Below are 14,121 nucleotides of genomic sequence, written 5' to 3' on the forward strand. Positions count from 1 at the left end.
TTATATTAGAATATGTATACTAAATATCGTCTAATTTCGAAATTTATTGCATCATTGTAATCATTATAATTCGCGAATTCAATAAAAACTTCATAAATTATCACCAATGTGTGGTGGCCTTGGGGGTGGTGCAGGTGTGCGGTCGCACAGAGTCTTCAATTGTAAGGGGTTTCCGATTGAGATTTTTTTTTATAATAGTATATTACTAAAAATTAAAAGAAAATAATAATAATATGTTAATTAAAATATAATTGCATGTTACAAATCTCATTTGTATTATTCAAAATAAAAATTATGTTTGATAAATATATTATCGATATCAAGTAGAATAAGATACTAATATACAAATATTTACAATATGAAACCAAAACCAAACTTAAAATTTGGAATTATTTGGTTATAATGTCAAACTAGGTATATGTCGGGACATGATTTTAGTTTTAATGGATGCATCAAAAAGTGAAATTATTAGTTCAATTGTATATATTAAATAATATTTTATAAAAAAGATATGATGCCTTAATTTAATTATTGCAGAAAGCCTTCAAAATCTCTAGACCTGATTATCACACATGCAAACGTTACCAAAATATATATTTCGACTAAATTCTTATGTATCTATATAAAATATCAAACGAATTTGAATAATTTTATCAAATAATAATATGTCTATCAATATTTTAATCAAAATATAAAATATCAATCAAAAACACTATTTTGAACGGTTCGGATTTGTTTTTGGATTGATACGGCGTCCCGGAGATGATGCCACAACCTAATATTCCACAATCTCATTTTTTCTTTCAAAAATCAGTTTTTCCCACAATCAACGAATTTTTGACGCAAAGGTTGAAACACGGCGTGGGCGGAAGGATGAGCTACCTACTGAGAACATTGACGAAGAAGGAAGAGGTCGACTACATGATCAGAGACACCATTGATAAGTTACTCGTCCTTCGTTTCGGCAGATCTTCCGACTCCGTCTGTCTTCAACTCGATGATATAGTACGCACTCGTCCTCCAATTTCCTAGGGTTTTTTATTCTTCTTCTTCTATCGATCTCCGTTTTTTTCATTCTTAAAATTCAATTCGCGCAGCTTTCAAAATCAGAACGAGAGGTATCGAAATTCGCTAGTATAGCATTAGTCGATGTTGATTCGGAGGAAATTCAAGTTTACATCAAGTATTTTGACATCACACTCATCCCTTCCACGGTTTTCTTCTTCAATGCTCATCACATGAAGATGGATTCGGGGTAATTATTCAATGCTTCGTTGATTTCTTTATCTATATCCATGTTTTCTGCTTAGCAATGAATTCATAATATTAGTGATGTATTTGTATGATTGTACTCCAATTGCTTTTACTTCTTTTATGAATGTTTGTTGTCTTCGACTCGACCACAGGAGTGCAGATCACACAAAGTGGGTAGGTGCATTTCACAGGAAACAGGATTTCATTGATGTTGTAGAGGTATGCCTCTTGTATATTTTCATTACTAGTTCTCAACTTTAAGATTACTATTAAAAAGATTTTCCACGTCCTTAAATTTTAATATCGATGCTCATTTTCTTGCAGGAAATATTTAGAGGAGCCATGAAAGGCAAGCTGATAGTGAATTGCCCACTTCCTCCTGAGCGAATACCCAAGTTCCAACTCTTATATAAAGACATGTGAAGCTACATCTCGTGCAATGATTGCTTTTCACAAGGTGTTTGTATCTTTTTAAATTAAGGAACGCAATAAGATAAGCTATATATATGATTGTTTTTTTTTTTTTTTGACTTAATAGAGAAAACTGGACTTTCCCCTTCATTTCATCAAGGGTTGCCATTTCCATGTATATTGTTTAAATATCATTTATTAAGATATCACTTAATGGGGAAAGATATTAAATATCATTTATGAGATAAAATGTGTCTATAGTGCATCCAAAGAAAAATAATCATTAGGTTTGACTGGCTGAGCATTGCATAGGCCATTCACTCAATCTCCTCTTTCAAACACTGCTGCAGCCCCCATACCAGAACCTGCAACGTTGAACCAAATAAATAAATAATATATATCATTTGGATAATCAAAATATTTGAAAGACATAGAAAAGAGGCTTTTCCTAATTCCTACACTAAATCATAGCTTTGTACAATTTGCCCCCTTTTGTATGTTCCTTCCCATTTCCCCAAATTGTCATGATTTTCTCAAACATTTTTTAAACACCATTTATCTAGGCATCACTTCGTAGGGATAGAATAAGACAAACCTATGCACATAGAAACAACACCAAAACGAGCATCTTTCCCACGACGTTTCATCTCATGGAGTAAAGTTGCAACACAACGAGCACCTGAGATTGGAAAAGTCATAATTATGCCCATGTTAATTGATGAACGAATACAAAAAGGGTATTTTAGGAATACAATAAGTTACCTGTAGCTCCAAGAGGATGGCCTATAGCCATGGCTCCTCCATTGACATTCACCTTTTGAGGATCAAGCTGTAGCTTCTTGCAGCAGTATACAAATTGGGACGCAAATGCCTGTTATTAACATTCAAGCAATTATATGAATATAACCTCTATGGTACAAAACTACAAATATGTAGTTTCAGTTCAAAATTACCAAGAATGAAATTATTTAGAATTAGATTGTTGAAAATTTTGTAGAACATTACAGAAGTAAGTGAAACTTGATAATGATACCTCATTTATTTCAAAAAGATCAATGTTATCAAGCTTTAGACCTGCTGATTTGACTGCAATCGGAATTGCAACAGCAGGACCTATGCCCATAACAGCAGGATCCACTCCAACAGCCTCAAAACTCCTGCATCAATCATCATTGTAAATGTAAGTATCATATACTTTTTTTTTTTTTTTTTTTGGTTTTCTATCCAAGAAAATCTTAAAAACTTCAATGAAATTACTTTTCAACTTGAAAAGATAAAACATAAGTACCTGAATACACCAAGAACTGGAAGACCCTTCTTTAGAGCCACACTTCTTTTCATGAGGAGGACTGCACCAGCACCATCACTAATCTGACTTGCAGTCCCTACTCGATAAAACATCATTCATGAGGGTTTTGAGTCAGAAGTTTTTTTGACATATATTGTTAAATGTAAGAAATAGCAACATACGTTCATTTAATTTGTTTATTGTAGCATCATACTTCCATTTCTTCCTATTACAACATTATAATAAAAAAAATCTACCCAATCGTAGCAATGTCATCCAAAAAAACAATTTCACTGATATAATTGGGTAAAAAATTTAAACTACAATGCCTTGATAAGAAAAAAAAATGCAATGATGTAATAGAAAGAAATGAAAGTACGTTGCTATTTCTTGCATTTGGCATGTATAATATCCAATGCATATATATATATAAATATAATATACCTGCTGTTGTGGTGCCATCCTTTTTGAAAGATGGTTTGAGTTTTGCTAGATCTGCGATGTTTGTGTTTGGTCTAATACCATCATCTACAGTTATTGTAACTGCCTTTTCCTCTCCGGTTTTTGGGTCCACGATCTAATAAAAGAAATCAATGTGGACCAATATCAACTTCAAAATTGCTTGGTATTCAATTTACATTATAAAAGAATTTTAAAAGTCAATTATTTCAAAAATACATTACACACCTTGGTGTAAACAGGAACAATCTCATCGTTGAACTTTCCAGATGAAGTTGCAATAGCAGCACGCTTATGAGACTCAACCTAGTAAAAATTAAGTATGGATCTTACAGGGTTAGCATCTTACTTATTAAAATTTTATGAAAGATTGACTCTTGTCTTGAAAGTCAAAACTCACTGCAGCCTGATCTTGTTCTTGTCTTGTCACACCGAAACGTTGTGCCACGTTTTCGGATGTGATTCCCATCGGAAGAAGACAGTCTTTGGCTTGTGCAAATCTGTCCGCCTGTCAACATATTAAGTATACCTAATTACGGAATGACTACTCCTAAAAATCTAAAATCTGCTCTAAGTTATTGAAAGTTGAAACTGACCTTTGGGTTGACTGTGGAAAGAGGTCCAATTTGGTCAACACTCATTGATTCTACTCCAGCACCAATGCCTACATACATGAACAGGATGAACATTAGAGGCTATCTCATCAGTAATCACCATGAGAGAGAGAGAGAGAGAGAGAGAGAGAGAGAGAGAGAAACTATCATATTTTAACAGAGTTTCTGATTTTACCTATGTCATAAAATCCAGCTTTTATGTAAGCAGCCACGTCAGCAACTGCCTGGAGCCCAGATGAACATTGCCTGTTCACTGTTCTGAGGGGCACAGTATCTAGAAGAAATTTTAATTTATCAAATTCAATCAACAAAGAGACAAGTATTTTTTTTTTTTTAAAAAAAAAAAGAAAAAGGTTGAAAGGGGTACCTGGGAAACCCGCATATAGTGCAGCCATTCTGCATTCGATTGCCCTGCGTGAACCAGGTGCTAAAACTGTACCAACAATTATATCCCCTATCTCACTGGGATTCACATTTGTCTTGTCTATCACTGCCTAATCAACCATCATCACATGAAAAAATATACATTAAATTTTGAAACATATTCATTGTCAAAACAAAAAAAAATAAACTTTTTGAGTTCAAGCATACCTTTGAACTCAAGATTTATATGAATTTGAAGTTGTAATTTAGTCTATATGGCATAAAACGAAAGTCACATGTCATTTCTAACCTTTAGAACAGTTGAGAGTAAATCATCAGGAAGCGTATCCTTAAAACCACCACGTTTGGATTTGCATTGAGCAGTACGGCATGCACTGTTTAGACATAAAAAATTTCATGAATAAACATACAAAAATGTATGTATTTATAAATTTTTATATAATCCTGAAAATTGCATAAATAAATGTATGTGCCCTTAAAAGTTGAAAACAAAGAAGCTTACGCAACAATGACAACATCATCTCCAGAACTGCCGCCAGCTAAACAACTTGAAGCCTAGTACAATAAAATGAGGGAGAATATATTATAGATTAATCCTAGAAACTAGAAACTCAATTCTAAAAAGCATACTTCAAAAGATCATCTGTTGAATGTTGATCATAAAGAAAAAAAGTTAAAACATAATTTGAGGACAATTATTGGTCCTCTTCTTTTTGTTTTTTGTTTTTTCATTTCTGTTCAGTTTGTCAGCATGAAATATATGGTGTATAGGTGTTGTCATGACCATGTGAACTAAAAAGACATACATTTCCTTATATGGTATATTGTTACTATCGTGACCATGTGAACTAAAATGACATGTAGAACTTAAAAAACCAAAATTTTAATTGGTAGAACACTTAAAGAAACGTTCATTTAAAATTAGTTCTAAATTTAGACTAGTTCACCAAATTCCAAATAAGGCCAAAACTCAAAATCAATCCTATACAATTGACTAATGTCTAAAATATAAACTTTTAATCATTGAATAGCTGATAAATTAACAATCATGTTAAATCACAATATCAAATTATTGATGATAGTATAACAGTAACACTCATATGATCCTGAATCTTAGATCCTAAATCCTAAATCTGATTTTGTTTCAGGATTACCATTAATCAATAACCATGTCAATACTCAATAACATAAGCAAAATCACTAAGTAGTTAACATATACATATAAATATACACAAAAAACAATTACTTATGCTTACCGATAAATAACAATAATATACTAAATTACTAACACATGTCTTAAATTATTATTAATTTTATCAAAATATGACACTTGTCATCATTTTATATGAGAATGAAGATAAGTAAGAAGACAAAATAGGAGGATATTTAGTTTCTCATGCGAAATGTGATTATGTTACTTACCTAAAATCATATTGCTATATTAATACTATTTAGTATGAGAAATTAAATACCATTCTACATTTTCTTCCTACTACTCTTCTACTCATATGAAATGGTGACAAGTGGATTAAATTATTATTAATTTCATTAAACGTGTTATTAAATGTGACACATATCAACATTTGATATGGTAGAAAGATAAATAAGAATAAAATATAGGAAGATATTTAATTTCTCATTTAGTATTTACCTAAATATCAAAGACTATAATAATTAAGATGTTTACTTAAATAAAAGAAACTATGATTATGATATCAATGAATTTTTTAATTTTGTAAATTTAATAACATATAGCCATGACTTTCTAATAGGGAAATGCATCTCTTAAAACCTCTATAAGAAAAAATACATATCCTCATATATATATATATATATATATATATATATATATATATATATATATATATATATATATATATATATATTAGCCGTTTACCCGCGCAAAGCGGCAGACGACAAATAGTTTGTTTCGACAATTAATTTCTTTTCGATAGAGAAAGATTATTTTCAATTCAATCATTAGTTTGTTTTAGGAAACATATCATATTAAAAATAAAGAAAATTCATGAAATGACCAAATTATAGGGTGTTGAGTATTTATTTGGATAAAAAAAAGATCTGGTCAAAATCTTGGAAGAGAAGATTTATAGGAGTTTGTTTAAATTTTAATATTATTTTATTAGTGATTAGTTGTACAATTAGCTTAATGATTTGGACGTCTTAAAAAAATATTATTATTTTATTCAATCTATTTTTAGAAATACTGGGATTTGTTTTATAAGATAGTATATATATATATATATATATATATATATATATATATATATATATATATATATATATATATATATATATATATATATCCATTATTTCTCTTTTTTAATCTTAACTATTTCTTTACTCATTTCTTAATTTTGACATTTGTCTTAATCTAATGAATAAAAAGATAAATAGTAAAAATAAAGTAAAAGAATATTTGATTTCTCACAGTATAACACACACATGTAGTGCTTTCTTTTGCACAAAAAGAAAAAAAAAAGATATCAATTATTCCATATCATATTAGTACAACTCAAAAAACTAAAAACTTAAACTATCCCATATATAAAATCAATACATTTAAATTTAACTTAATAGTACATTCCTAATGTGATTTTTAAAATGTTAGAATATTTTATTAAATTTGTCAGATAAATAGAAAATTCTAATATTCTATTAGAATATGAAAAAAAAAATGTATTTTTTTTTATTTTTTTTGGAAAATATAAATTCCAAAAATAATATTTCAAAAAAAATATATTTTGAAAATTTTCAATTATTTTGCATTTTAAAATGTTTTTTTTATCTACTAAATGAGTGGCTAGGATTGCGTCTCACGGTCTCACAAAACTATACCGTTTCACATTAACTTAACCCTATCATCTCTAATAAATGAAGGTGTTTTTGCCACTTGTCAAATTCTCATTCAATTTGCCAAATGTCATTTATGGTTATTTTGAATTAATTTTTTTCTATATGTCATTTTATGAATTTTTTTTATTTTATTAAATCCATTTTAATTAATGTAATAATTACAATAAATATGGTAATAAATTGATATCAATTATATTAATGAACTTACCTTTTAGTTTCAAAATTCTCAAGATCATTAGTTTTTTTTATTTATTTAAATTATTTGTTTAAATTTAAAAGATAAAAAACATTTGCATTATAATAACTAGTTGGGATACCCGTACATTATACGGGTTGATTAAAACAAAATATTAAATACAAATGATTAAACAACAAGTTTATTTGAATTTGGAATTTGAAATAAATATAAATTAAAGAAAATGAAAAAATTAACTTAAAATTATGTATTTAGTTGTTAGACTTGTGTATTAAATGTGTTAATTATAACAAATTTTTAAATATGAAAGTTTCAATTGTAAATTTATTTAAAATTGAAATTGAAGTTTGAAATTTAAAATTTAAAATTAATATAGTTATTATGGTATGTTTAACTTATAAAAACTAAATTAATGGTATATATTCAATATCAATAATGATAAATGAAGTAAATGACAAGTGGAAAATAAATATGTCACAATTATGACAAAATGACATGTGGTATAATTTATGAGAGTGTGACAAGTGGAAAAAAAAAATCTTCATTTATTAGAGAAGATTCATTATTCATTATTTTTTTTATTTTCTTTTAAATTTAAAATTCTTGAATATTTTGTTGTTTATATTTTTTTTTTAAATTAACGTATGTAATACATGAGTTTCTCTCTCTCTCTCTCTCTCTCTCTCTCTCTCTATATATATATATATATATATATATATATATATATATATATATATATATATATATATATATATATATATATATATATATATATATATATATATATAAATCCTTACATGCATGCACTGAAAAAAATTGAAATTTTTTTATTGTAGTTGTATATCAAGATGTTTACAATTTTTTGATATCAATTCTCAAGATCCATTTTATTAAATATGTTTATTTTTTAAATCCATTTAAATTAATTATTAAATCCATTTTTTTTGTAGTTGTATATCAATATGTTTATTTTATTAAATCCATTTTAATTAATGTAATAATCACAATAAATATGGTAACAAATTGATATCAATTATATTAATGAACTTACCTTTTAGTTTCAAAATTCTCAAGATCATTAGTTTTTTATTTATTTATTTAAATTATTTGTTTAAATTTAAAAGATAAAAAACATTTGTATTATAATAATTCATTATTTTTCTTATTTTCTTTTAAATTTAAAATTCTTAAATATTTTGTTGTTTATATTTAATTTTTATTTTTTAAATTAACCTATGTAATAAATGGGTTTCTCAACTAGTATATATCTTTACTATCTTATAAAAGAAATCTAACTATTTCTAAAAATAGATTGATTATAATAATAATATTTTTTTAAGACGTCCAAATGATGAAGCTGATAGTACAAGTAATCATTAATAAAATAATATTAAATTTTAACCATATTTTGAATTCAAATATTTATCATCAAATCTCCTTATATTTCTCAATAATTTGATATGGTTTCCTCAAATCTCGAATTCATTCAAATTTTGAACCCTTTTAGATATCCTTAAATTTAGCATGCTGATTCAAATATCCCTCCAATCGCATATACCTCTTTGCTCCCTCCTCTACTATAAAGTCCACCGTCCAGGAACAAAAAATGACTTCATTTCCCAAATAACACCATAGTTTGATTATTTTGTCTTCGACGTGTACTTTCTTTTGTAACATAACATTTTTGTAGAGGAAACATATCACTAAAAGAATTTACACGCCCCGCCGCTTTGCGCGGGTGCACTGCTAGTATATATATATATATATATATATATATATATATATATATATATATATATATACACACACACACACACTAGGTGTGAGACCCATGTATTACATGGGTTTAATTAAAAAAACAAATATAAAATTTTAACAATTTGAAAAGTTTGAATTTATAAGAAAAATGAGAAAAAATTGAATTATTAAAATTAATGAGACTTTAATGTATTGAATAGATTACATATATTACCTTACACATTAAATGTGGAATTTTAATTTAATAAAATGAAAAATACAATAAAATGACAAGTGGAAAATAGAAAATTAAAAAAATCTAGAAAATGCTATGTGTCCAAATGAATGAGAAGAGAACAAGTGGCAAAAAAATCTTCATTTATTAAGGAGGATATATATATATATATATATATATATATATATATATATATATATATATATATATATATATATATATATAAAGCCTTACATGCACTGAAAATTATGAAATTTTTTTATTGTAGTAGTATATCAATATGTTTACAATTTTTTGATGTCATTTCTCAAGATCCATTTTATTAAATCCATTTTAATTAATTATTAAATCCATTTTTTTGTAGTTGTATATAAATATGTTTATTTTATTAAATCCAATTTAATTAATGTAATAAATACAATAAATATGGTAATAAATTGATATCAATTATATTAATGAACTTACCTTTTAGTTTCAAAGTTCTCAAGATCATTAGTTTTTTTTATTTATTTAAATTATTTGTTAAAATTTAAAAGATAAAAAACATTTGCATTATAATAATTCATTATTTTTCTTATTTTCTTTTAAATTTAAAATTCTTAAATATTTTGTTGTTTATATTTATTTATTTTTTTAAATTAACCTATGTAATACATGAATTTCTTAACTTTTATATATATATATATATATATATATATATATATATATATATATATATATATATATATATATATATAAAGCCTTACATGCATGCACTGAAAAAATTGATTTTTTTTTCGTAGTTGTATATCAATATGTTTACAATTTTTTGAGCATTACATGATAGTAGTTGCCATTTTTGGTTTTTTTTTTTTTTTTTCTGTCTTCGAAAATAAAATTCAACACCATTTACCAGTTTAAAAAAAGAAAAAGAAAAAAAGAGCGGCATTCGTATCATTTAACGGAGGCGTAAAATGATATAAATGTTGGTATATTTGCTTTTCGTTTTTTAAGAAAAAATAAAGAGAATAGGCATTCATGGAAATGGATATTTATTGCCCAATAATAATTTTATTTTTACCAAAAAAAACAAATATAATGAAGTTTGTCATTTATAATGCTCTAAATAATGATACGTATGTCTATATACAAAAAGCAAATGTGAAGCACTAGCCAAAACTATGTTCGTTGTAGTGCCCTGTACATAGAATACATATATGCATCATACATCATTCATGAATACATCACATGTACATACATATTAACCTTTTAGTCTTTTATGTCAAAAACATGAATAATTATATAAAATAAGGTAGTTTATTGACTGGTTGTGTTCGTAAATCGTAATCGCCTGTTTCTATTAAGGGGGTTGAGAGAAGTTTGTCAAGAAGAAAGAAACCCTATACATAGATTCCGTGCAAAAACAATAAAATTCCCAAACATCCACTTCTTGGTTGAAATAAGTTGGTAAATACAGACAAAAAATTCATTGGTTTGATTTGAGCAAGAAGAAAGAGATAGCTCGATATATCCACTATACATCGAGACTATAACCAGTAAGTAAAACAATCTTCATCTGAGCATGCAAATACACATAAATATACTTGTAAAACCAATTAAATTCACACAGATTCGATTAAAAACACTCAAAACTTACTGAGATTGTAGATTCATGGCTTTGATTAGATGAAGAAGTAGGTTGAAGGTGCTGAAGCAAAATCCTCTGTCTGTTAATGGCTTTATCCATCTCTCTCACTCTCGCTGATCGATGCTATATTCTAGAATTGATCTCTGTGATGCGATATAGCAGATCGCACACGATGTGTATGTGTATATATAATGGGGGATTTGGGGTTAGGGCCTTAGGTCTGGTGTGGGGCAGGGCTGGTCAGCGGGTGTGAATCAACTTGGAATTTTCTTTATAGTTTCAGTGGAGGGAAGACCGAAGAGAGAGAAACTTTCCATGTTTTTTCCGTTATGAAAATCACCTAACACCCCTTCATGTTTCGATTATGCTATGAGGGCGAAAAAGACCCCAAAGAACAATTTTCAATTTTTATGACTAATGGCTATTTCGTTCTGTACTTACCAATGCTTTATAGATCGACCTTCTAAAATATTTTATAAGGCTTTAAAGTAAAATATTGGGTGAGACTCACATCCATGCTCCCCGGGTTGGTTCAGACAGTGAACAACCCGGACGACCGCTCAGGCCTATGTCTCTAGGATCCAAAAAAATTTGGTCATGTTGTGCATATATGTATAAAAAAAATTGTTACCTAAATGATTTTTAATGTTTAATGTTGGTTTAAACTAACTCAAAAGATAAATAATTTGGGTTGCTTGTTATTGTTAATGGAACACGTTTCTAGTGAAGAATAAATGATATTTTTTTTAATCTTGATTATATTTGTCTTTAAAGGACCATTTTTTCTTCTCGCTCAGGATCCCATATACGTTTGGACCGACCCTGCATGCACCCCACTTGTTCTATATTCCATCCTCCAATGAATCTAACTCTGAGCCTTTGTTAAAGAGATAATCAATTCAAATTGAATGTTGAACTAACACATGTGAGCCGAGTTTGATCTTCTTTGGTCTCGTTTAGAACTCTAGTAATAAAAAGTTAATGAATAATACTGAAAACCTTTTTGGATGGTTGGACCGTTCCAAACATATCTTAGGCTCAGGGCGAAAGAAAAAAAAATAGCTCTTAAAATACACAAATATCATCAAGATTTTTATAATAACTCAATAAATGAAATAGAATTAATTGTACTCTTCTAAATATAACAATTTCTATACAAAATATCGGCCCTTTAAAAAATGGGTCCCAGACGATCGTTCCTATCGTCCACCCTTTGAAACGGGCATGTTGGATAGGAAATAATTTGTATACAATATTTTTTTTATCTATACATACATAAAAGATTTTGTTTTATAGGTTTACAACTGAAAGTTTATATCAAAAAGGTACATTTTCCGATCATTTTGACCACCAAGTCAGTTTTAATTATTTGTAATAGGACCCTAGTCACCCCACCACCCCCTTGGAATAATGTAAACACTATAGTGTGAAAGGTTGGTGGGAACTAATAATGATTTGTTATACCTAATTATGTTTAGAAAAATCAAATTTTTAGATGTGTTTTTAGTGTCAAAAATGTAAAATAGCATTGGATGCAATTTATGTTTGTTAGTGCATCATGCATGCAACATCCTATTCTAAGACCGAACGCGATATTGATTTAAACCCAATATAACCATCGAACAAAATAGCATTGTAGCAAAGCATTATCAACCATTATATATGATAGAGTATTTGTGAAAATACACCAATGACGTTTTAAACTAAATTAGTGATGTACAGAAAATTAAAAGCAAACAGAAATCGAAGAATAAACAAAATCAGAATTGCGAATCATATCCAATCCATTTCAAACAAATTGACGATTAGTTTGTGTTAAAAAAACTGGAATTTTTAGGTTCATTTGTCATTTAAACTGAAATGAATATTGAATCAAATTGTATCTTAATATGCACCTCTTATCCTACGGCCAACCGGGTATACTTGGCACGAGAATTGTAAAGTCCCTAATTCGCCCGTGTATCAGTCAAATCCGTTTGATGGTGCGGAATCCCAATCAAACGGATGATATCAGATGAAATAAAAGAGAATGAGAAGAAGAAAAAAATGAATCTCGATTATATTAATGATATGAATTAAAATCCGGATACACGAGATTCACACACACATAAAGCTCTCGTTTCTCTCTGGCCGTAAACTACTAGTGTTCATCAATCTCTACTCCTCACCCTAACACCTCTATTTATACATGTTGGATATGGGCTTGGTGGACATGGGCCGTAAATGGGTTTACGGCCGTAAACTCAGCCGTAAACTAGGTCGAAAACTCCACAATTATTACACAAAAATACAATGTCCAGAAAAGTAAAGTATAAACCATAATTTGACCCAACAATCTCCCCCTTGGTTTATAACTTTCTTTTCTTAATGACCCAACAAGCTCCCCCTAAAAAGTAGCTGGCTCTTCTTGTTAATCTTCAATGGGAGCTTGGCTTCAGCTTTAACCTTCGATTTTTCACAACATCAGGATGAACATATGAATCTTCAATGAATGACTTCATCTTGAGCACTTGAGGTTTTCTTCAGAATTTGGCATTGAACTCACATTGGGTGAGGAGGCTTGACGTACTGATTCTTGAAAGATGGCGCTTTCAGCTTGAGAATCTTCAGAGAGAACATCAGAGAGAAATAATTTTCTAGATCACTTCAGCAGGTTTAAGATAGCAGCAGACTGATTGAGGAGGCTTCAATGCAATCCGTCACTTATTCTTCAATTGCAGCTTCACCTTGCTTCTGGGGTTGAAGGATTGAATATCGAAAGAATAATCTTCATTTCTTGGTCCTTCGAATGTGAATTCTTCGATGCTCACGGACGAGGCTTTGGCTCATAAATCTTCAACACAAACTCCATGAGTCTTATCTATACCTGAAATCACTTTTCAAGACAAAACAAAACTAAAAGAAAACTTAGCACACAAATTAAAACAGAAACAAAAATATTTTTGGATTTTTTTTTTATTTTTCTAATTTTTTTTTAATTTTTTTTTAATTCTCCCCTAATATTTAAATTAGAAGAAACTATGACAGATTTAACAAAAACAA

The 14,121-nt window shown here is 28.4% G+C and overlaps 2 protein-coding genes across 2 annotated transcripts; one reads left to right on the top strand and one right to left on the bottom strand.

The window, feature by feature from the left end:
* The first annotated feature begins 730 nt into the window (after positions 1-730).
* On the top strand, positions 731-1,915 carry LOC145048496 (mRNA splicing factor, thioredoxin-like U5 snRNP). The gene is made up of 4 exons (XM_078997010.1): positions 731-1,005; positions 1,098-1,255; positions 1,407-1,473; positions 1,579-1,915. The coding sequence occupies exons 1-4, from the start codon at positions 763-765 to the stop codon at positions 1,675-1,677; spliced, it is 567 nt and encodes a 188-aa protein (XP_078853136.1). The 5' UTR covers positions 731-762; the 3' UTR covers positions 1,678-1,915.
* LOC145048495 (3-ketoacyl CoA thiolase 1, peroxisomal-like) lies at positions 1,846-11,390 on the bottom strand. Its single transcript, XM_078997009.1, has 14 exons — positions 11,089-11,390; positions 4,913-4,965; positions 4,700-4,784; positions 4,394-4,520; positions 4,202-4,300; positions 4,009-4,076; positions 3,813-3,920; positions 3,641-3,718; positions 3,398-3,530; positions 2,954-3,050; positions 2,699-2,822; positions 2,428-2,536; positions 2,261-2,344; positions 1,846-2,030 (listed from the first exon to the last, which is right to left on the bottom strand). The coding sequence occupies exons 1-14, from the start codon at positions 11,176-11,178 to the stop codon at positions 1,987-1,989; spliced, it is 1,299 nt and encodes a 432-aa protein (XP_078853135.1). The 5' UTR covers positions 11,179-11,390; the 3' UTR covers positions 1,846-1,986.
* Between the last annotated feature and the right edge of the window lie 2,731 nt (positions 11,391-14,121).

Source organism: Lactuca saligna, chromosome 5, assembly GCF_052625555.1.
Source record: "Lactuca saligna cultivar CGN05327 chromosome 5, ASM5262555v1, whole genome shotgun sequence".
NCBI lineage: Eukaryota > Viridiplantae > Streptophyta > Magnoliopsida > Asterales > Asteraceae > Lactuca > Lactuca saligna.